The sequence below is a fragment of the Oryzias latipes genome, chromosome 1, assembly GCF_002234675.1.
Source record: "Oryzias latipes chromosome 1, ASM223467v1".
NCBI classification, from domain to species: domain Eukaryota; kingdom Metazoa; phylum Chordata; class Actinopteri; order Beloniformes; family Adrianichthyidae; genus Oryzias; species Oryzias latipes.
In genome coordinates, this window is record NC_019859.2 from 16,513,173 (window position 1) to 16,537,866 (window position 24,694).

The 24,694-nt window shown below is 38.1% G+C and overlaps 2 protein-coding genes across 2 annotated transcripts; both read right to left on the minus strand.

The window, feature by feature from the left end:
• Positions 1 to 7,272: 7,272 nt before the first annotated feature.
• LOC105358242 (G2/M phase-specific E3 ubiquitin-protein ligase-like) lies at positions 7,273 to 12,418 on the minus strand. Its single transcript, XM_020700823.2, has 6 exons — positions 12,007 to 12,418; positions 11,006 to 11,325; positions 10,723 to 10,904; positions 10,459 to 10,631; positions 9,694 to 9,908; positions 7,273 to 9,579 (listed from the first exon to the last, which is right to left on the minus strand). Exons 1-6 carry the CDS (start codon positions 12,213 to 12,215, stop codon positions 9,323 to 9,325), a joined length of 1,356 nt encoding a protein of 451 aa, XP_020556482.1. The 5' UTR covers positions 12,216 to 12,418; the 3' UTR covers positions 7,273 to 9,322.
• Positions 12,419 to 16,418: 4,000 nt separating this feature from the next.
• Positions 16,419 to 18,028, minus strand: LOC111947160 (piggyBac transposable element-derived protein 2-like). Its single transcript, XM_023953595.1, has 2 exons — positions 16,974 to 18,028; positions 16,419 to 16,926 (listed from the first exon to the last, which is right to left on the minus strand). Exons 1-2 carry the CDS (start codon positions 18,026 to 18,028, stop codon positions 16,419 to 16,421), a joined length of 1,563 nt encoding a protein of 520 aa, XP_023809363.1.
• Positions 18,029 to 24,694: the final 6,666 nt, after the last annotated feature.

Genomic DNA, 24,694 nt, shown 5'->3' on the forward strand with positions numbered 1-24,694 from the left:
GGATGTCTCGAACAATTACCAAGAGGCAGTGCTGATTCTTTCTTTGATGAGAGGCTCCACAGACAACTACGTGATCATATTTTTACTTTATCTCGATTTTTGTCAATTTCAAGATTTGTGGAAGATTCAAGAAACACACAAACATTCAACACTTTGGAGTCTTTTTTGCAGATGTCTTCAAATTTTAATGGCAACATTTGAAACTAGACAGAGAATGAGATCAGAGAACAGTGAAGTCTTTTTCCCTCCACTCGTGATGACTGGACATCAAGGCAGGCCTCAGTACAGCATATCAAGAGAGCAAATTTCTTATTTGGCATCCCTTGGTATGAACTGGCAAAACATTGCAAGTAGCCTTGGAGTGACCAGTCGCACTCTCTACAGGCACAGACAACGGCTCGGGATTCAACCCCTGACTTATTCATCTCTTTCAAATGACAGTCTAAGTCAAATTGTCCATGAAGTTCTTTAATCAACAACAAATGCTGGTGAACGATATGTCCATGGAAGCTTGAGGTCACGTGGTTTACGTATTCAAAGATGGCATGTCAGGCAATGTCTACAAGAAATTGACCCTATTGGTCGATCCTTCAGGAGGCGGCATGCGATACGTCGAAGGATTTACCATGTTTCAACATCAAATCAATTATGGTGAGAACATTTGTACCTGATTTTAAGGTTATATTTCATTTAACCTATAAATTTACTGTCCAGCAGAATCATATTCAATTCAATTTCAGTTGAGTTTTATTTATAGCCCAATATAACGATGCAATTGTCAGAGTCACAGGTAACTGTACAAAGACATGAAGTCAGTCAAAAAATATAAAAAATAGCTGGTTGCTAAACTAAAATAACTAAGTTAGCTTGGCATCCTTGCCCTTAGACTAAGGTTCTGCCACCTTTAATATCAAAAGAGCCATTTGGTGACAGACCAACCCAGCGAAATCTTACTTTATATTTTAGAAAATACACTTCATTTTTTAAGTGGTCATTTAGCTATTCTTTTAGAAAATGTAGCTTTGGAATATTTACAATAACTGAATTAAGAAAAGGTTTTAATTTTTTATACAAATAACAATTTTAACATCTTTAATTTTGACAGCAGCAAATAAAAGTTCCTTTCAAAATAAAATACGCTGTCTGTTAAATAAGATCTTGCTGCTGCAGCAGATTTTGAATGAAAAATTCAAGAAAACCAAGTCAGACATGATATTTTCTTTCATTATGAGAACAACTAGAAGTAAGCTAACTGAACTAATATTTATTAAAATTGTTGGCGCTTTTCTTAAAGCTAAAGAGCCACAATGGAGGGGTAAAAGGGGTAAAAGAGCAGCATGTGCGCCGGAGCCTCAGGTTGCCTTAGACCCTCCTTTTTGTGAGGAAACACTCCTAAATAAACAAAACAAAAAAAGGGGGAAAATACACAAATCAAATGAGATGATTAAAAAAAAATGTGGAAGATTTAAACGTAAATGTAGGTTCATTATTTTTTTTTTTTTTTCCACAACTTTTTATTTAAAGAATTAGTCATAACAACACAGCAACTTCAATAATACCAGTTACGTTTTCCTTATAAAAAGACAAAAAGCAAAAAGGAAATAAAATAATAAAAAAAAATAAAAATAAAAAAACTAAACTGTATTGTATGACATTTCACTCAAAACAAATATCTGCACTCAAACAAATAAAAATAATTACATAAAACAAAACTTAACAACGAACATTGCTTCTCTTACATGACACCATCACAGCTCTCCTTTTCAAAAGCTTTTAAACTGTGGTTGCAAAATTCTGTGCAGTTGAGATCAAAAATCTGTTGAATCATCTATTAGTTCTAATTTTTGAATATAATTAATAAAGGGTCCCCAAATTTCCTCAAATAGGTGTTGTTTGCTTTTATGGATATACATTATTCTTTCCAAAGGAAGGCAATACAACATTTGTTTTAGCCACTGATTTATGCTAGGTCTGCTCATGTTTTTCCAAGCCTGTGCAATACACCTTTTAGCCGTTAAGAAACTGATATCAATAAATGTACTCTCTGTATTACTAAAATTATGTTTCACTGGATATATATTCAAAAGAAATAGGGTAGGGCTCAATGTAAGTTGTTTTGAGATTATTTTTTCTATTGTAATTTTAACTTCTTCCAAAAAGATTTGTATTTGGTGACATTCCCACATGCAATGCTTCAATGTGCCTTTAAATCCACATTTTGCACAAACATCTGGTATGTTCTTATTATATTTATTTAGTTGCACTGGTGTTGTATATAAACGCATTAACCATTTAAATTGTAGTATTCTCAGTCGACTGTTAATAGACATAGAATGAATCTTACAACATGCCCTTGTCCAATCATTTTCATTAATATTGAGTGATAAGTCATCATTCCATGATTTTAATTTACCATTTGAGTTCTCTGATATATTAGATGTCAATAAGTTATAGAGGTCTGAAATTATGCCTTTTCTTAATTTGTTTTTCATCATCTGGGTTTCCAGCTGTGAAAAAGGAATTTTGTTAAGACTCTTTTGGTTTGCATTCACAAAGCTTCTTAACTGAAGATATTTAAAGTAGTGTTTTTTATCCAGGTCGTACATAGATTTTAGCTCCTCAAAGGACATAAAGGTATCAGACTGTGGGGGGTACAAATCTCTAATTGTTCTAAGTCCTTTGGATGCCCACGTTTTAAACGTTGTATCCATTCTTCCTGGTAAAAAAAACTGGTTACCCCAGATTGGGCTGAATTGTGATAAAGAATTTACTTCTTTTAAATAGTTTTTGACCTCAAACCAGACCTTTATCATATGTTTCAAGAAAGGATTTTTGATTTGTCTTTGTAACTTTCTTATTTTTTCGGAGTATAAGAACGACGGTAAAGGTATTTTTAAATTGTGGGACTCCATTTCCACCCAATGTGGATTATTCTCATTAGAGAAGTAAAACATAATGGAGCGCAGATGTGTAGCCCAGAAGTAATGCTTAAAATTAGGGCATTTTAGCCCCCCTCTATCAAATGGTAAGTATAGTAAAGTAAGACGGAGTTTAGGTTTTCTGTTGTTCCATATAAAGGCTACTGTGATTTTCTTTAACCAAGCAAATAATTCTAGAGGGGGTGCCAGAGGGATATTTTGGAACAAGTATAGCAGTTTTGGCAATACGTTCATTTTTAGGATATTTATTCTTCCCATTATAGTTATGGGCAGCTTCATCCATCTGTCTATTGAATCTTTGATTTTTTCTTTTAAGTAATCATAGTTACGTTGGACAACTTGATCCAGCTTTGGTACAATTACCACTCCTAAGTATTCAAAATGTTCAACTACTTTAAAGTGAGATGTTTTGGAAGTGGGGTTTTGCCTTTCCATAGAATTTAGCATTAAAATTGAGGATTTTGCATTATTCACTTTATATCCTGAAATACTTCCAAATATTTGAATCACTTCCAGCACTGCTGGGATTGATGAAGTAAGGTTACTCAAATATAAAATGACATCGTCTGCAAACAAAGAAATTTTGTGTTCAGTGGGTCCTATTGTGATTCCAGTTATCTGTGTATGTGCACGAATCGCTGCTGCAAATGGTTCTATTGCTAAAGTAAAAAGCAAAGGAGAGAGAGGACATCCTTGCCGACATCCTCTCTTAATTTTAATTGGCTTAGAGAAATTTCTATTTGTTAAAACTTCCGCTGTCGGGTCTTTATACAAAATCTTGATCCATTTTATAAAGTTGGATCCGCATCCAAATCTTTCCAAGATACTGAAAAGATAGGGCCACTCAACCCTATCAAATGCTTTTTCTGCATCTAATGACAGGAGAGCAGTATCTCTGTTTTCTTTTTTATGATGAATGATATTTAAAACTCTTCTCACATTATGAGATCCTAGTCTTCCAGCAACAAAGCCATTCTGATCTCTATTTATTATATGTGGCAGAACGTTTTGGAGACGCCTTGCTAACAATTTGCAAATAATTTTAAGATCAGAATTCAGTAAACTAATAGGCCTCATATTCTCGCATTTGTTAGGTGGTTTACCTGGTTTTGGCAGTAATGTGATAAGGGCTTGATTCATGGAGAGTGGAAGACATTCTTTTTCAAATGCCTCAGTAAACATTTCCAGTAGGGGTGTTAGCAATTTATCCTTAAATTTTTTATATATTTCAATCGGAATACCATCTGGACCTGGACTTTTTCCTGATTTCATGTTTTCAATAGTTTGTGCGACTTCTATGTTATTAAACTTTAAATTCAAATTGATCTTATTCTCATTTGAGATAACTGGAATATTCAGCCTATTTAGGAAACTATTAATGTCAGTAGGATTGCAGTTCCCTTGAGCGTCATACAGTTTCTGGTAATACTCTCTAAAGGCGTCGTTGATATCTTTTGGATTGACTAAGTTTTGTTCATTTTTTGTGATACATGTGATAGAGGTTTTAGTTTCCAGTTGTTTTATTTGCCATGCCAATAATTTTCCAGCCTTGTCACCTTGTTCATAAAATGTTTGTTTTAACCTTAAAAGGCTTGATGCAGCCCTGTTACTGGACTGTTTGTCATATTCTGCTCTTAGGAGTAATAACTCTTTTTTTGCTTCCAGATCCCCATTTTCATATATTTTTTGTTGTGTGTGTTTTATTTTGTTCTCTAGTTGTGCAAAATTTTGTTTGTCTTTCTTATTTTTATAGCTTGTGTAACTAATTATTTTGCCTCTGAGAAATGCCTTAAAGGCATCCCATCTAATGCAGGCTGAAGTTTGATTTGTGTTGAAGTAGAAAAAGTCATCAATTTGTTTTCCTATGTATTTAACAAACTCTCCGTCCTGCAGCCATTTGTGTTGGAATCGCCATCTAGGAGGATCGCTGGATATTTTTTCATCCCTGTATACTAGGCAACATGGAGCATGGTCCGAAATTACAATATTATCATATGTACATTTTTGGATTTTGGACATCAATTCAGAAGAAATTAGGAAATAATCTATACGTGAGTAGGTTTGAAATGTTGCAGAATAGCATGAATAGGCCTTGGTTTGCTGATTTAATTCCCTCCAAATATCTAGCAGTTTTAGTTCTTTCATTGATCTCAGAATACTCAGTCTACAGTTGTTATGAGTTTGGTCAGTTCCTGTGGATCTATCCTGGCTTGGATTTAAGGTACAGTTAAAGTCCCCAGCTATTATAAATTGCCCGGGCAGCGCTGAAAGTGTAAGGAACAGGTCTTCGTAAAACTTAAAATCATCAGAATTAGGACCGTAAATATTAACCAAATTTAATGTTTCCAACAATAATGATCCTTGTATTATTAAATATCTACCCCTCTTGTCTTTAATCACATTACTGACATGGAATGGTACAGATTCATGAATAAGGGTCATCACTCCTCTTGCTCTGGAAGAAAATGCTGAAGCAAATATGCTCCCTCGCCACCTTCTTCTAATTCTTTTTTCGTCTTCCTCTAGAAGATGGGTCTCCTGAAGAAAGACTATTTTGGACCCCATATCTTTTATTTTGTTTATTACTTTTTTGACCTTTTTGAAACGTTGCAATCCCCTGCAATTCCATGTTACAAAGTTTAGATCTACTCCTTGCATTGATTTGGACAGATCAAAGTACTTATTTGCATTTAGAGTAAATTATCTCTTGAAAAAAAAGAGATCTGTATTTCTTTTCAGCTGCTGTGAAACTTTCACATAATACAATGAACATTTTTTTAAAGAGAAGCCTAACTAACCTGGATATAAGAGAACATATCCAAAACACCAAACTTGAACACCCGTTACCCCATTTACCCAACTGAATGGGTTTCCCTCCCCCCACATTGTGTCTCCCGCCATGGCACGTGCCTGATCCTCTCTCTGGGAGGAGCAGTCTGCCCATGTCGCTCAAATCGAACATTAACGCCACTGCTGGTCGTGCCTTGACCAAAATATTTTTACTACGCTGCTAATTTTCACATAATGTATACAGTTGTAGAAATTGTTTCAAAAAATATTATTAATTAAGAAAAAGAAAAATAAGGTTAGAAGAAAAAAGAGTCACTCAGATGTTTCCATATTGGAATGTCAATTTTACCGTCCCGTTACCTGTTTCTCACAACTGTTGAGAGAATAGTATGTCAGATCAGAATCACTTTCACTCGGAGTTCTTCTGGATCTTCTTGAGAAACTCTCGACCCTCTGTCGGTGTTTTAAAGGCGTGCGTCTTCCCCTCGTAGGTCACCAGTAACTTTGCTGGGTGGATCACTCCGTGCTTTATCCCCAATCTGCGCAGATCCTCTCGAACCGAGTCGAACTTTTTCTGAAGCTGGTGCACTCCCGCCGCGAGGTCCGGGTAGAATCGGATCCGCTGCTCCTTGTAGCGAAGATCCTTTTTGGCCCGCGCCGCAGAGACAACAGCCAGCTTATCCTTATAGTTAAGGAATCTCATGATGAGAGTGCGAGGTGGAGCGTTGCCGTCTCTCCGCGGTCCGATTCGGTGCGCTCTTTCTATGGTCAGCGGAGTCTGAAGCATTTCGGTGCCGAGCGCCTCTGGAAGCCACTTTTCCAAGAACAGGCACGGGTCCTGTCCTTCAGCTCCTTCTGGCAAATTGACAAGTCTTAAATTGTTCCGCCTTGATCTTGATTCCAAATCTAAGACTTTGTCCTCCAGAACTTTTCCTTTTGCTTCCAGTGCGCTCACCTTGGCCTGCAAAACGCTGATGTCGTCCTCCGTGTTGGAAATGCGCACCTCCGTTTGTGTCACTCGTTCAGCGCAATCATTCAGTTCCCGTTTTATGTCTTCGACTGCCAATAAAAGTTTGTCAAATCTTGTAGAAAAGTCTGTCTTCATGGAGGTCACAACAGACAGTATTTTATCCACCTTGCTGCTTTCCTCCTCGCGCGTCTCCGCCATTTGGACAGTGGCAGCGTTAGCCTTCTGCGCTTCCCCTCGAAGACGAAACTCCGTTAACTTGGGTTGCTTAGAATTTTCAGTTGTTTCTTTTCCAGTTTTAGGTTTTTTAGGCATTATGCCTTCATTCCTCTTGTAATTTAGTTTTGGATAGCAGCAAGTAAAGTTCCTGGTATAGCACGAGCTGCAGAGCGGCAGAAAACACGACTTTTCACATGGCCGCCATAACCGGAAGTCAGGTTCATTATTTAATACATTTACAGAACGCTTAAAAAAAAAATGTCATAGAAACCTGATATCTTACTGTTGTATATTTATGTTTCATCTTACCAAATCAGTGTATTAACATTTGTTATGCTTGATTACTTCTAGGCACATAGATGGAAACCACAAGCTCGTCAGATGGCGAATGGTGTTCCACGGCTGCGTTGACGGCTTCAGTAGGACCATCGTCTACCTGGCATGTCTAGACAATAACAGAGCTTCCAGCGTTTTGTACTTATTCCGTTCTGGAACTCAGAACTTTGGAATACCATCAAGAGTCAGATGTGATCACGGAATGGAAAACACTGGTGTTGCACGTTTTATGCTTTACAGAAGAGGACTAAACAGGCATAGTGTTATCACTGGCAGGTCGGTGCACAACCAGCGAATTGAGAGATTGTGGGCAGAGCTGAATAGAGTAGTTTCATTTCATTATGTTAATCTTTTCAACTTTATGGAGGAGCACGGTGTACTAGATTCACTGAATGAGTTGCATTTGTTTTGCCTTCATTTCATTTACTTACCAAGAATTCAGAGGGCTGTCAGAGAATTCCGAGATCAGTGGAATAATCATGGTCTTTCAACAGAGAGAGGGTTAACCCCTCTTCAGCTATGGCAACGAGGCATAGTGAACAATGCCGGAAGTCATAACCCAAGTCTTAATGGTATTTGTGATGTAGATAGTGAGCTCATCATTGATGATAGCATGCCTGTTGCCCAGTTACAAACAAATAACAATGTTGTTGTTCCATCAGTTATTAGCAATATAAATGACACAACAATGGCTTATCTTCATCAGACCTTTGATCCATTTGCAGATGATGAAAACCATGGCATAGATCTGTTTTCCAGCCTTGTGAGTTTTCTAGAGGGTAGACAATCTTGAGTCATTTCTTTTAAGTTCATATTGGTGCTTCCATTTTTCTTCAAAAATGTCGGTGTATTGCTTAAGAAATCACTTATTTTTTGTGCCATGGTATACTTAAAATATTAAGGACTCTGCAACTTATTCAATACATTTTTTTATTGAGTTTTTTGTTTTGTTTTTAAGAACGCAGACATGTTCAAATGTTACACCCATGAAACAACTAAATCACTTTAACAAAATGGGTTTAATGCATAAATACAACTGGGGTGTCCAAATGTAGTCTTTCAGGAAAACTACCCCACTTGTTCTTTTTAGTTACTCCAGCTCTGTGTTATTGTTTTTGAACATTAAACATAATGTGCTGTCTAAAAGAAAAATGCAGATTCTGTTATTTTTGCAGCATGCACAAAAAAATTCCAGTTTTGACTTTAGAGCACGGGAAAATTGTTAAGAATAAAGGTAACTTTTCCAAAAAAAAAACCATATCTTTTAAAATATAACCTGGTAAGAACAGACTGAATTTCTCATGAGTTCCCATCCCAATAAACTTGCATTAAATTGTTTAGAGTAGAATGCTGAAGATAAGGTACCTTTTTATCATACAAATTATATCATGAAGTGCAAAAAAACAAAACAAGAATACAACAGGAGAAAGTATGGTGGAAAACTTTGTTTCACCAGATTTGATCTTAAACTTAACTTAAAGTTGTTTTTTTATTATCATCAGTCAATAGTAATTTAAAACACACTGCCCCTCACCAATGCTATCCCTGACAGCACCTCCAGAATAGAGCCCTAACCCAATTCTGGTCCCCCATCATGGTGATAGCAGGCAGCGCCATGTTCTCCACCACACCCGAAGAATGGAGAGAGAAGATCAAGTCTCTCTACAATGCGCTTCTGCATTGACTTGATCGACTATCCACTCTCTGGGTGTGGAGAAGCAACTATTGCCCTGATTGGGCACAAGAGGCCAGAGATAAGCTCCATTTTGGAGGTTCTGGAAAAGAAAAAACATGAAAAAAAAAAATTCATGCAAATTTAGAATAAAAAAAAATCTTAATTATTGGAAAAAAAAGTGGAGAATCTTTAATTTTTCTTTACTAGATATTATTCACAATGATCCGTAACAATAGCAGCATTTAAACGGATCATGGTAAAAAGGTAACTTCAGGGCTAATTTAAAACCATTCATTGCAAAATTTCAACACTTACATCTTAACTGTCTTGCCAAGAACAATAAGATCAACTAATTTAGGAAAAAAAACATAATGCACTTTAGGGCTAGCATGCAAACTAAGCCATACCAAACCCATGGGTGTTGCCAAATGCAAAGTCCATATCTTCCTGAAATGTTGTGTATGTTGTATGCAGTGGTAATTTCAAGCAGTTTATGCAGGTATTTGCAATGGGGAATCGATGAGGGACTCCTGACTCATTTTTGTCATGGAGAAATTCAATGAACGGGTGTGGGTTAAAACCAATTGGTGGAATGGAACTGGCTCCTGTGGCGAAGGAAAGAATGGTTCCTAGTTTATGTGTTCCCTCTTGGTCTAAATACATAAGAGAAAAGAGCTGGTTACACATTACATTAAGCAACTAAACTACATTCTCTTCTTCACATTGGTAAATTTTTCTGCGAGTTTCTGAGTTGCCTTTCCATTTACCTACTGCATCAGCCAAGTAGTCCCTCCAAAAAGGAATAACTACTTCCTCTGCATGCCTTTTACTACTCCCAACAGGAGACAGTTTGATTGTGAACAGGCTCTCAACAATGTCCGCAGTGAAGGTTGTTGGTGACCAACACAGAATTGGAAGAAAACTGTCAGGGTAGGACTGGATTTTTTCCAAGACACCAAGTGTTTTCAGCCCATCCCGGAATCTGTGTAATGTTTTCGAAAAGACAGAGAAAAGAAATTGTCAACATTGTATTTGTCTTTATTTACCTGCATTTTTGGTAGGACATGTAGATAAGAAAAAACTCAAAAAATTAGTTTACTTATTTTTAGTTTAATTGCAGCATGCAAGCAAACTACTGTTCTTCATTTTAATTTGTCTTATTCCTCTTCTTTTCCTTTTTTACGGCTATACATATCTCCTGCATACTAAATGGGATTTTTGCCATTCAATTATCAAAATGTTCAGCTCTCTTAAAATTCATTCTGTAACTTATGGCTTTTATCCAAATTATTGCATTGGATGTGAATAGGGAAGCCTTTTTTTCCAACTCCAAAATGTTTGCATTTGTAACTTCTGCATACTTACTATTTTAAAAATTAAAACATGGATCTCTTCTGCAAATTGTGGACTTTTCAGCTGTGTTCCGATAGTTTTATTATTATTATTATTATTATTAACTTAAATTCATTCCAATTGAAAGTTTTGTTAATGAGATTTGATAATCTCATGAAGACCAGCAAGAGAACACGTACCTCTCAAAGGGTCTACGAACCCTGTGTACCACCTGGAACATCAAAATGTCCGCAAGAAGCAGATCCTTGTCCTCCAACCTCTGTAGGTGTCTCAGGCAACCAGCATTGGCCAAGTAATCTTCCAGTTGATCACTTGCTTTGAGTAGATCTTCTACTGTTTGACACTCTGCAATCTTCATCAGACAACAAGGGAAACAAAAAGAAGTCAAAATTAACTTTCACACAGACTCTTTTGGCAGTTTTAAAGTAAAATGAATATACTACCTTTTTAATCTTTGCTTGCAAGTCTCTATCTGCAACATCCTCCAAAGTTGGCTTGGAACATTCTGGGCCATGAACAAGGCTAGCAAAAAGAGTTGGAGACAGAAAACCAGCAGGGGGGCCTCCGTGTACCAGGCTCACTGCAATGGTTCTGCCTGCAATGAAGTATCTGTCTTCTCTCATAGCTTAAAAAAAAAAGAAATCACACAATCAATATATTTAAAATGTTGAAACTAACAAAAATAGGGAAAAATATTGTGAGCCTCAGATTACAGTGCAGACTTACCAGTGCTGTTAAGAGCCAAGTTCATTCTACCTTCTTCTCCTTCAAACATTTGAGATTGGGGCAGAGCTTCTATTAAAAGTCTTAGAAATTCTCTTCTTGGACCTCCTAGGTCAACAGCCTCTTCGTGTACACCCATATCATCAGAGAACCTGACAGATATGGTGTTACATGGATCGTATGTTCCTCTTTTAAAACCTCTGATGGCTCCATCAAGCACTGTGTTTCGGTTAATATTGAACTTAGAATTCTTAAGATGGTTTATCTGTTTCGCCAAGTCTTGCAGAAGATCTTTTACTGGAACAGAACATGTAGGGGGACAGCTGAAACAAATGAAAAAAGTTAACAGTTAGCACAAAGATTAAGAGCCTTGTGATTGTTGACAACTGTAAAATTTGTCATTTAAAAGAAAAATATCAGAAAAAATGTTTCAAATCCTACAATTTCACTTTGAAAATTAAATCAGATAAATTAGAATTTTGCTCTGACACTTTTGAGAGAATATCAAAATAAAAATAGCTCTTTTTCATCCTTGGTAAACAAACAGAGCAGAGTTTCTCATGTATTCAAATAGATTTCATTTTTAGGAAATACTTTCTAAGCTGTAGTTTTAATAGGAAAGTCTGTAGTTCAAAATCAAAAACAGACCAAAATTTTATTTAATTTCTCTTTTAAATTGTAAACTGAATTTTTTCTCAAATCAGAGAGCCCCAATGGAGGGGTAAAGGAGCCACATCTGGCTACCGAGCCTCAGGTTGCAGACCCCTGTTATGGGTAAATTAACAAAAATGTATCTAAATGAAAAAGACATCACCAACACTGATGTGTCCAAAGCAGAGACACAATGTCATGACTGTTCTAAAACTGAAATAACAGTAATGGCACAGCTAATTCTACAGTTTGAATGAGCAATTATTGTATTCTGAATATACATGTATATAACTACCAATAAAAAAATGACATTTTTAGAATTTTCTCCTAGATAACACAAATTTTGTACTCACCTTTCAGTTTGCAGGCTTGCTAGAATGGCTTTATTTAGTTCTTCGTCATCAGAAGATACATCAGATAGACCAGCAACCACTGTCAGGTAACTACTGTAATTAGCCGACGGTCCAGATGTTCCTTCTGAAGAGCAGGTAGAAAGCCGAGCATTGGAAATACAGCTTGCCGGTAAGGAAACAGTGTTGACTGGGGACATCTGATTGTACATCTGATTGTACCACAGTGGTACAATCTTGTGTAAAGGCAGCCGCCAAACTACTAAAACTGTCCCAAGTTGGATTTGAGGGTTGGCCTTGAGAAGACGAGTTCAGATCCCTTGGGGAAAATGTGCTTTCAGCATCTTTGTCATCCTCACTGCTGCAGCCTGTTTCATCCTCCTTTAAAAGAAAACATTATTTACTTTATTTTAAAGGGAAACAGAAATAAATCAAAACATCTGAAAAGATTATTTTTTTCTATTCAGTTTACTTTTGTCTAAAAAGCAACACAATTAACCACAGCGTTGATGCATCAGTCTTAAGAAAAAGTCACATGACCAATCCAGACACTGCTTTGTCTATAACTGCCTGGGTTGCCAAAACTTTTTCTAAAATAGAGCTTTTAAAAGGAGGCATCTCTGGAAAACTGTTCTTACACTTTCGAAATGCTTTTTTTGCTTCAAGCTGTAATATGGATCCTGAAAGAAAGATGTTCCCATGTGTGACAACCTTCTATGGGTAAAGGGGTCTTATTTGATCCTGCTACTCTTAGTTTTAATTTAACATGTACAAATTATAGTCCATTTCAATATAGCTCTTGGTTCAAATGTTTTACTTAATTTTGAGTATTAATTACCAAATCTTCATCAGTGTCAGCAGCCGGACACACGGAGAAAGCAGTGACGTCATCGGCCCGCCTCCCCTCTGCTAATGCTTTTAACCCTCTATGGCAGTGTTTTTCAACCTTTTCTGAGTCACGGCACACTTTAATCTTAAAAAAAATCCTGCGGCACACCAGGATCCAAAAAAAAAAAAGGAGAAACTCATAGTCCGTATTGATCTACAGCCCTCTCCACTATGGAGTCCTATACTGTTCATAATTAAATAAATAAATATTTAATTCAATAAATATATATGACCCCATGCAAATACACAATCAACCAATAAATCTCTCATAAATATATAAAACGATCATGAAATTGTGAAAAACCTGCACACTGATTTTAAATTAGCCATTATTTTATTCAATATATTTCATTTTGCTTTAAAAACATGTTCATTATTTTAAAACAGCATTTTAAAATATTCACTTTTAATCATGTTGAATTTTATTATAATTCTGTCTTTTTTCAGAAGCTCATATTTCAAAATCAATATTTTCCAAAGTAGCTTTGTTTTTATTTCATGTTGCTGTTTTTCACAATGACGTATTTATTTCATGAAGAGCTTTTTCAGCAGAATGGGTCTTTCTGTCAATCAGTGAAAGTGGGCGGGATCTAAACGCTCATTGGCTCATCCATGGAAATCGACTCATTTTCCTTGATACCCGCTCAGCGGTGTGCCAGTCAGAGAGATGACATATTTCAGCGATATCCGTGCGGCTTTGCTGACATTAGAGATCAAATAGAGTGAAACAATCTGTCTGCTGCAGGAGATGCAAATATCGACAACTCTGTTTTTGTAGTTTGAGGGTTTGTGTGGACCAAACCACAAAGGAGCTCCGGTCGTCAACATCTTTCAGTCCCCGGTTGAAACACTCCACATTCTTACGCCATTCACTCAGAGCTCGCATCGTGCCTTATGTCGGCTCGCAGGAGGCGAGCTGGCGGACCAACAGAGAGTGAAACCAGGCAGCTGTGCAAAGCGGGACAAGCCTGCTCGGGCCTCCTGAACCTTATGATATTTTTCTATTTTCAATGAGACAATGATTATAATCAGGTCCTCTGGTTTTATTTTTCTCTCTCAAGGAAAATGTTGAACCTTTCCTGCGATGACGTTTCTGACATCTTAACACTCTCCATGTACATTGTACATCCATGCATTGTTACTGAGATAAGCACAAGCAACCGCTCCATGTGGCTATAAGGCTAAAAACATTAGCTTGTAGCCCCTCCCACACGCGGCATGGTGCGTTCATGGAAACTCCAGTTCATAGAAGCTTATTTAGAACCAAAACTGCCCAATTTCGTGTAACACTGTGGATGTGTTGAGGTGCATACTCCCCCTAGTGTTGAGGGGTGTGCATTGCGCCATCACGTTTGCTGAAGCATCTTCGATCGATGTAGTCAGGGTGCTGCTGCTCATGTCTGGGTAAAGGAGTAGCCAATCACAAAAGTGTCTCCGCCTTGTCTAGTTTGATTGACAGACAGAGACATTCTCCTGAAAAAGCTCTTCATGAAATAAATACGCCATTGTGAAAAACAGCAACATGAAATAAAAACAAAGCTACTTTGGAAAATATTGATTTTGAAATCCGAGGTTCTGAAAAAAGACGAAAAATTATAATAATATTCCACATGATTAAAATGAATATTTTAAAATGCTGTTTTAAAATAATGAACATGTTTTTAAAGCAAAATGAAATATATTGAATAATACAATGGCTAATTTAAAATCAGTGTGCAGGTTTTTCACAATTTCATGATCTTATTATATATTTATGAGATATTTATTGGTTGATTGTGTATTTGCATGACGTCATATTTATTTATTGAATTAAATATTTATTTATTTAATTATGAACAGTATAGGAAATCCATACTCCACAATTGCAAATGAATTTTTGAGATAATTGTTGCAGAAAAAGCTGGAAACTGCAGCTGTTTTTTTCTAAAAGATGCAACAAAAGTAAAGTTAGATGTGTGTTCGTTGGTTTCGAGACGTTTAACAACAGATCTCCTTGTGCGCTGTCACTCTCACAACCCAATGCATCATGGGAGATGTAGTGCATTAAACGGCCGGCGGAGATCGCTTTTCGGAGCTTCATTGTTTTATTCACTTGTTCCACGGTCTGATACCGGATTCTGTGGAAAGCTACACCGCTAAAGACGAGCTTTAGCTGGTATTTTTGTTAGAACTGAGCAACTTTACGAGCTAAATCGGGACAAGGAACTGAAGACTTTAACCACTTCCGATTGGTCAGACTGATGACATGTGATTAAGCTCCCCAAGAATGATTGGTGGAGACAGTTAAAGGGGTGGGACTTTTCCTAAATACAGCCGGAGCTGCAGCTGAATCGCGGTACGTCATTCTTATCAAAATGTCTTTAATAAAATAAAATAAACGCAAAGAAAAAGTATTTTACGATCTTTTATATTCCTAACTCCTCAGTGTTTTATCAGGGCCTGTTTGGATGAACAGAGAGCTGAAATCCTGGAGATGGGAAATGTTTTTATATCAGTTAATGAGGGCAATTTCCCACGGCACACTTGACCATCTCCCACGGCACACTAGTGTGCCGCGGCACACTGGTTGAAAAACACTGCTCTATGGCAGGGGTCGGGAACCTTTTTGGCCAAGAGAGCCATAAACGCCACATATTTTGAAATGTAATTTCAAAAGAGCCATACAATAATGTTGTGTCCCTTTCCCACACGTTCCCATACGTTATTACAATCCCTGCGCGATTCACCTGCTACCTGTGCCCACAACTCCACCGCCACCCTCTGGTTTCTTCCTCACACATCCCGTCCCCGCAACTGCGCGCTCTTTCTCAGAGACGGGAGCGCGCAATTTTAGGCACTGCAGTTCACAGGTTTCCGGGTGGTACAAACTCTGTGAAATAATAGATAACAGTAAACTGATAGTTTTCTCTCCAAGCACCGCTACTACTGCGCGCCTCTGGCATCGCATCACGCCCGAGAAGGACTGGTCTAATGAAAAAAAGAAAAAAAAAAGTATAATTAAAGATTTGTCTGCAAGCCACATGTGACCATCAAAAGAGCCATATATGGCTCGCGAGCCATAGGTTCCCGACACCTGCTCTATGGCATGAATGAATTTTATGAAGAAAAAAATATTTCACCCCAGTTTTGGGACCTTGGGGGGGTCCTTGTAATATATCAATCAGAAAATGTGCCCCCCCCCACAGCCCCCCCACCAGATTTTGGTTTGTTGCCTCAGAGCAACAAGATGCTATGAAGGTACTAAAACGCCAAGGTTTTCTATATTAATTAATAGGTGGAATGAGGAACAAACAAGCATTGAATACATTACAAGAAGTTTTTTTTTCAACAACAACAATTTCAGAAGTTTTCTTTCAGTAACAACAATTTGAAAAAGTTTCTTTCAACAACAATTTCAAAGTTTTCTTTCAACAAACTGCCACAAACGGTTTATCAATGAGTACATTAGAGATTAGCTGCAGTGTGTGTTTATGTTTATGAACGTGTGTTCCTGTGGGGTACTGATTTTTGGCAAAACACAGTCTGCATTATTCTGTATGCAACCTCAGGAAGCAGTTGCTGGTGGATGTGAAACAGAGGCTGATGTCACATTTTTGGCACTTGGCTTTTGGTGTACCTTTGCATCCTGGTACCTTGCATCTCCCTTTCTTTTCATCCATGACCATCCAGTGGGCTGTGGCATCCAGACGCACATCAGCGACTGGAATAGGGGTAGCGGGTCCTCTTCTCCTCTTTTCTTTGTACTCCCCAGCAATTGTGGAACTGGGACGACCTCTTTTATGCTCCAGATTCTTGCCACTTTTGCATAAGCTTTCTCCAATATATGACTTGAACGTATAAAGCCTGATCTGTTCCTCTTTACTCATACCAGTGCTGCTGCAGTCTCTCTTGTAGAGCAGCCAGGCAGTCACGGTGGTCATGTCAATAAAGTGGAACATAAGTCGGTGGTACCACTTCTTCGACCTGATTTTGGTGCGGTACAGTGCAATGAGAGAGTCCAGCAGATCCACTCCACCCATATTCTTGTTGTACTCTCTCACCACAGCAGGACAGGGAACACTTTTTTTTGCCTGCCATCCCACCTATCAACATCAGTGACTGGGTGTGCTCCAATGTAATCACTGAGAAGACTAACTGAACGGTTATCATACCACTTTACAGCATGCAAGGTGGTTTCTCCAACCATGGCTGTCTTCTGGTCAAAAGATCCACGTCCAGTTCTCTTCAACTCAGCATCACACATCATGCTCACACCTGGTAGTCTGTTGCTACGGACAGTGCCAGCACAGTCAATTCCCTGCTGAGCAAGTGTGAGAATGAGAGGAACACTCGTGAACCAGCTGTCAATGAAAAGCTTATGTTTCTGGTGTTTAGGTATTGGCTGGGCCAGGCGGAGGAAAACGTTGCCACTTGCTCCTACATCTGGCAGCTCAGGGGGTTGCACAACTCTCCCTGTATAGATCTCAAAATTGTGCGGGACACCATCAGAGCCAGCCAAGACAAGTATCTTGTAGCCCCATTTTTTTGGTTTTGCTGGCAGGTATTGCTTGAGTCTGTTTCTTCCCTTGAAAGGGACCATCTGCTCATCTACAGCCAACTTCTCACCCATTGGGATTGTCTGCAGCTTTGAGGTGAGATGAGTGACCAGTGGTCTGATTTTGTGGAGAGAATCAACATTTTCTCCTTGTCTCACTTCATTGTTGTTGAAGTGCAGACATTTTTTGATGAACTCCCATCTGTTCAGTGACATGGTGTCGGCTACCTGGGAAACTCGGGTGGCTTTGTTCCAAAACATCCGGGTGCCTGGTAATCCAAACAATGACATGTACACTGCTGTACCCATGAATTGCTCCAGCTCTTTAGTCGTGAGGTTAAGGGGCTTGTTGGTGTTACACTGAATGGCATATAAATTTGCCTGCTCTACAACTACTTCCAGAATGTTTTCAGAAAAAAATATCTTGAAGTATTCGTAGGGGGACTTGATATTGTCTGATTTTGGAAGGCTGGCCTGCCATTCTGGGTAATTAGTGATGTTGGCATTGTGGGGTGTTCTCCAACGGGGTAAGCGTGGAACATCTTCCTGTGATGCTTCATCCTCATTTTCCTCTTCCTCCAGTGACTCATTGTCATCAGGCATGCCAGCTATATGTTTTCAAAAGAAACTAGTAAGCATAAAATAAGAATAAGTCAAATATACCTCTCTAAACGCACAAATACACACACGCGCACACACACACGCACACATATGTTCATTCCATACAGTATATTACTCTGCTGACTGAATCCTGATCTCCTAACTCTCCCTCAAACCTGATTCTGGAGTCCACTCTTCCTCACTGTCAATCTCCTCGAGCTCACTGTCCTCACTGATAAAATGTTTGTGCACCCATTTCCTGTGAATAATAGTAGATAGTACAGAAAAAAAAATGATTATGTTGATAACTATGCATCCCTGCACATCTCCATCCATTAGCATGTTATAGTTCACACAAAAGTGATCTAACTGCACAATGTTGCCCTGAGGCAACGAATGAAAAACTGCCATTTTAGTGTATAAATGAAGACAAAAAGTATCTTTACTCAATCAAATATGGTTATCTACTTATTCATGCACATCATAGATATTTTTTATACAAAGTAATTTAAATGTAAACATGTTAAAAAGTGAAATTTATCTTACCTTCTGCTAGCAGTGTGTCCAAGTTGGCTGTGGTCCCAAAAAGGACTGTTTCACCCCAAGACGAAGGTCAAAGCCACACCCAGCTCAAATTTCATTGGTCACAGATATATCAGCAGACTTTCAGTGTAGTGTTTTGATTTAAAAAAATTAAAGGGGTGGAGTGTGGGCCAAAATAGTGGTTTGTTGCCTGAGGGCAACGCCATGCCATAGAGGGTAAGAAATGATTATTGTGACAAGTTTCACAGGGTGGATGTGAAAATGCAAATGCCATCCCCTCTTTGCATTTTTGTTTTAATTATGACACAGAATAAGCGGATTTAATTATAAAATCAAAAAGCATTTTGAAATATTGCTTTTTCATTTGAATTTTGAAGCATTTGATGCAGCTTCATTTTGAAAATTAAAAAGCATTTCTATTAATCCATTTTAAATGTCAAATTAGACATTTCTAAATGAATTATGCTACACATTTACCAGAAAACGTCTTGAAAATGAAATGTCAAATACCATTTTCATTTTAATTTTAATTAAGTGACAGAATAAGCTGTGTTGAGGAAGGAAAAGAAAACGCATTTAGGTGGATTGCTTTTTCATTTTATTTTTGAGTCAAAAAATGCAGCTTCATTTTGAAAATGAAAAAGCATTTCTGGTTTTGACTTTGCTTTTTATTTATGCTACAGAATCGCTTTCATACTAAAACCTGTCCACACGTAAAAACAGTGTCATGTCAGTCAATAGGAGGGGAGGCGGGACATCCCTGACATCCAGAAGCTAATTGGCTAACGAATAACACCGAGTCTTACGTCAACAGACCATTCTAGAATGTGCCGGTAAGTTTTTCATGTTTTAAAAAACTTTTACTATATTAAACTATCAAATTGTACTTTATTTAATCAGAGGACGCCAGCACAGTCAGATGAGGAGCTCCACCAGTAGCTGCTAGTGAAAAAAGATGTTAGAAAGTTAGACGTTGCATGAAAAACTACCACCAATGTTCTCCTGTGACATGACACTGTTTTTACATGTGGACAGGTTTTAGAATCAAAACCGCAAAAAATAAAAGCGCAACTCAAAAAATTAAAGCGCAACTCAAAAAGACGATTTCAAAATAAAGCTGCAACTCAAAAACAGGATTTCAGAATGGCGAGAAAACAAATCCAACTACCCCTGGCTGCAACCTGCAGAATTGCACAACATAGTGGAATGCTGAAACGCTGAGGAATGTGAACACGCTGTGGAATGTTAACCCCGCCCATGCTGAGCCCGTCTTCTTTGGTTTTACAAGTTTCCATGTGCAATATTTCCACCTACCGGTTTTTAAGGAGCGCATTTCTTTAGACACTATTGACACCATACAAAAGTAACAAATAAAAATGTATTGAAATTTAAATAATCAAAATCAGCCATTACTTTTGAGTTGATTAGCAGAATTATTAAAAAACAAAAACTAATGAAATAGGGCTGGATGGAGTATTACTAGGCCCACCAAAAAAAAAGAAAAGTTCAAAAAAAAGTTGAATTATGAGACATCGTAAATTTAGGAAATAACTCGTAAATTTACGACTTTTTATCTCATAAATTTACGACTTAAAATCTCATATTTCCGAGAAAAAAATTCGTAGATTAAGGAGAAAACACCGAAGTTGTCCGTTTATCGGAACCTAGCTTGAAGATTAAATATGTGGAGGCTTTTGAGAAGCTTTATTTACGGATTATAGGTTTAAAACAAAGACATTCTGAACCTTTTGGCGACTCAAAATCAGATTATTTTCTGTCTAGCTGTCTTTCCGGGGTTCGGTGTCAGTAAAGCATAGTTTCATCTGTAAAATAAGGAGCTCAGAGACACGTTTGAGTGTAGATGATCGCTGCAGCCTTTATTCTCCTTTTCATTCACATAACCTGAAGTTCATTTGTCTCATTACGACATGAACCTGTCATCCGAACACCAATGCGGAGGTAAACAGTGTTACATACGCCCCCTCCTCCAGATGAAATGTCCCGTTTCAGTATAAAACAAAGAGGAATGAAAATAGTCTTTAATTTTAGCTTTAGAACGTTGAAAATGCCAAAAAAAAGTGCTCCTCCTTTTGTGTGACGGAAGCGTCACACATACGTAGAGATCTTGTCTTTGGTGGAGGAAGAAACTAAAGGATTCAAGCAAACAGCTTCAGGGACACCTGATGGCTTCATCGAGCTGCAGAGATCCTGGAAACCAACCATAAATAAATAAAACTTAAATGAATCGTAAAAACAAATTTGCTTCCAGACATTTGGAACGTTATCAACGTTAAGAGTTTTTTTCTCCTAAATTTAAGATTTTTTATCACCTAAATTTACCAGATAAAATCTCGTAATTTTACTTTTTTTTGGTGGCCCTAATTTTTTGGATATTAGGGGGTGGTTGATGATGAAAGGCAGCAAGAAATTTGGAGATGGAATGAAAAGATGTAATTGAATTATTGCAGGTTATAGGGATGATCTGGGTGAGAACACACGAGCCACCAAAGAGGAACCAAGTATTTTTGGCCACAACAATAATTTATTAATCCTAAAAACCTGACTGCCCAATAAGATGGTAAAAAACACTAATACATAAAACAGCACCAAAAAGTATAAAATACAATAAGATGAAGAAACAGGGTAAAAAACTAGTAAAAAGCTATATTTAAAGTCCGGGGGACAGCCAACAAAAGCAGCTTTGGGAGACAGCAGATCCAGAATCCAGGGGACGTCCTCTACCTGCCAGACTTGACCCATGATGTCCTTTCTCCATGACCAGGGAAGTCCTCGGGTCACACGCACCAGGACCTCCAGGCAAACATATAGACCAGGCACAGTTCCCCTCTGCCTCTGCACGTATTCAGCCTCACACACTCCTCCCCGTGTCGTGTCGCTTCTGGCTGGCCTTCCGGCGCGCTGGGACTCCTGCGTGGAAACACAAGCGGCAGCACCAAAGGTACTCCAACATCCCGGCTGGACCCAGCCTTCTTGTGTGTTTCTACCAGTCTGCTAAGTCAAGTCGGGCTACTTACAACACAGGCAGGGTCCCTGCCCTGCCCCTGCGTGTCGACGGCATGGCAGAACTGGTGGTCCCAGCGGTCCAATTGCCCCCGGTGCGTGCGCCCTCCTCACTCCATTGGTGCATCTGATGAGTGGTCTGGCGGTCCAAATGCGTCCCCTGTGCATACAGGCCCGGTGGTTCCCGTCGTGTATGCCATGCTCCCAGGGTGCGCAGAACCAAGCGCCCCTGGGATATGCGCCCTCCTGGCCGGGCAGGAACTTTTCCAGAGTCTGCTACATTCTGGAGCGCGTCTGTTTCTCTGCTCCACTACTATATAGTCTATCAATTAAGAGCAGGTGCTTCTAATTAAGGGGCGTGTCCACATGCAGCATGCAAGGGGTGAAAAAACACAACATGCAAAAACCATCCAATCATGCAATTTGTCCCACCTGCTCACATGGACAAAAAGGATGGTACCCATAACTTAACATTTTGTTGCACGACCTTTTTAGGCAATCACTGCACTAGACAGTGCGCTGAACCTTTTTTCTTCAATGATTTGTGATCTTCACTGGTGTCCATGGATTATATGAAATCTTTCCACCTTTGTCATGGTAGGGAGAACTATGGAGAGAAATTAGACTCAGTCGGATTTGTGCGTGCGCAATTCTTGATTTGTGCGTAAATTAGGATTTGTGTATGCATATTCTTGCTTTGTGCGTGCGTAAATTAGGATTTGTGCATAAATTTGGATTTGTGCGTGATTTGTTATTCACATAACACGTTTTGTGTAAAAGTTAAAAATATATAAAATGAAAAAAAAATACAAAATGCAATTTGCGTATGCACAAATTAAGATTACAACAACTTGAAACTACTTACACACACACACACACACATCTTTAGAAAACATGCACGAATCCCTTGTTACGCACACACGAAGCCAAAGTTACGCACGGATCTACCGTGAGACTGTTTTCACGTCTCACAAAGTCGTCCAACTACCCCTGGCTGCAGCCTGCAGAACTGCACAACATAGTCTTCTTCTTTGGTTTAACAAGTTTCCATGTGCAATATTGCCACCTACCGGTTTTTAAGGAGTTTTTCCTCACAGTGAAGGGGGGGTCTAAAAACAGGAATATCAGTTTAGTTTAGTCTGTTTTGTTAAAGTTTAGTATTTTCCTAATTCATTCTTTGTATTCATGATCCCTTTTTCATTGTTTTTCATTGCACTAAATAAAATAAAAATTTAATTGAATTTTTGCGCTAAATAAAAAAAAATATTTAATTGAATTAAATAATTTATACAGTGATTGCTGTCTTCTTATGCCTTTTACAAGTTTCCATGTGCATGTATTAGGGAGTTAATAAATTTTGTCTGGCCTCACAGACTCAAAAAAATAACTCATTGGATGAACTCAATTTAATTGTGGGCAGGATTTCCATCCAATAAATATGAGTAACCCCACCTCAAAGAAAATTCTTCCATGTAACGAAATATAATTGAGTTATTTGAACTAAGTTTATCAAGAGAGGCAAAGAAAAAAAAAAATCGTGCAACAAAAGTCTACTAGCAGCTTCGAACACGGAACCTCTGCATGATAAACCCAGCACCTAACCACTGAGCTAACACTCCTGTGACAATACAAGGCCGCCGGTATAAATCGTCATGTATCGTCTTATTGGGAGAAGCCGAGTTGAAACGATTTCATGCCACAGTTTCGTTTTTTACGTGGAAAAAACGAACGAAAGTTTTCACTATTGAAAAGTCGAAGGATTTGAAGGACTAATAGTCATACCAGGCATTACATTAGACGAAGGAGTTGAACATTTTAATAGTTGAATGGTTAAAATAGGTGAAAAATTGTAGCCGTGAGACGGCAAAAAGCATAAAGAGAAACAGGAAAACAGCATTGAACAGCATGCCCCTTACTTGAACTCAATTACTTTGGATTACTGGAGTTATAGGGGAAAATATTAATACATTTTGTGTTAGGTCAATTAAATGTAGATACATTATTTTAAAATAAATAATTTTAAATAAAACAAACAGAATTTTATTGTGTTGCATGAAAGAGGGGCTTGAATCATTTTTTTTGAGTGATACATAAAAAAAACATTGCACCATTCAAATTTTCCTCCCCTCTGTTCTCTTTCTTCCTCATACAATTACCAATGACACAAAATGTGCTCCACTGATTCTTCCCCTTTGCTGCAATCACAACTGCACTGATGAAGGTGAATCAAATGCACGGGCTCAGTGTGGGCGGGGTTAACATTCCACAGCATGTTCACATTCCTCAGCATTCCAGCATTCCTCTATGTTGACCAGTTCTGCAGGCTGCAGCCAGGGCTTACTCAAGTCGTCCGTAAATGCTGCGTTTAAATACCAGTGGAATGCTCGGTCATTAGAGTTTTCCTATCAGCCTTCCCTTCTAAACGTATTTCCTTCAGTGGGTGTAGCAGGGCTTAAAAAAAACTTTAAAGGAAAATGCATACACAAATCCTAATTTACGCACAAATCAAGAATTACGCACGCACAAATCCGACTGAGTCTAATTTCTCTCCATAGAGAACACGTCAATGTACGGGTGGGGTCATCTAAGATAGCACAAGGGTTAATAAACTTTTGTCTTAAAAAAAACTTCAGTGTCGTCAATGCATGTCTCTTATTCTTCTTTTACTGCTACGGTAACGAACACGTTTCCCACGTGTGGGAACCACAAAGTATTTCTGATTTTTATATTACAGGATGAGTCTTGGCTTTATAATTACAAATTTGGCCCTGATCTCAATTATAGTCCAGGTTCTTATCTGACTCGCCTTTCATTCTGTTTAAGTTAAGTGTTAATGCAATGTAAATTTCAAAAGTTATTTTTGTGTTGATGAGACTGTATCAGAAATTAGATTACAAACATGTTTCAACAGTTGGTCCTAACTGTGTTAGTCTGGTGGTCTTTTTGTTAACATCTACTTCTGTAATGTAGAAAATAAATGCAATTTTTTTGAGAAATGTTCCTGACATTTATTTTATGAAAAATAATTATTTTTGTTCTACTTGTTTTTGCTAAATGTTTGTGCATTTGAGCGCTTTCAGCAATGGACCATTAAAACACCCCTGA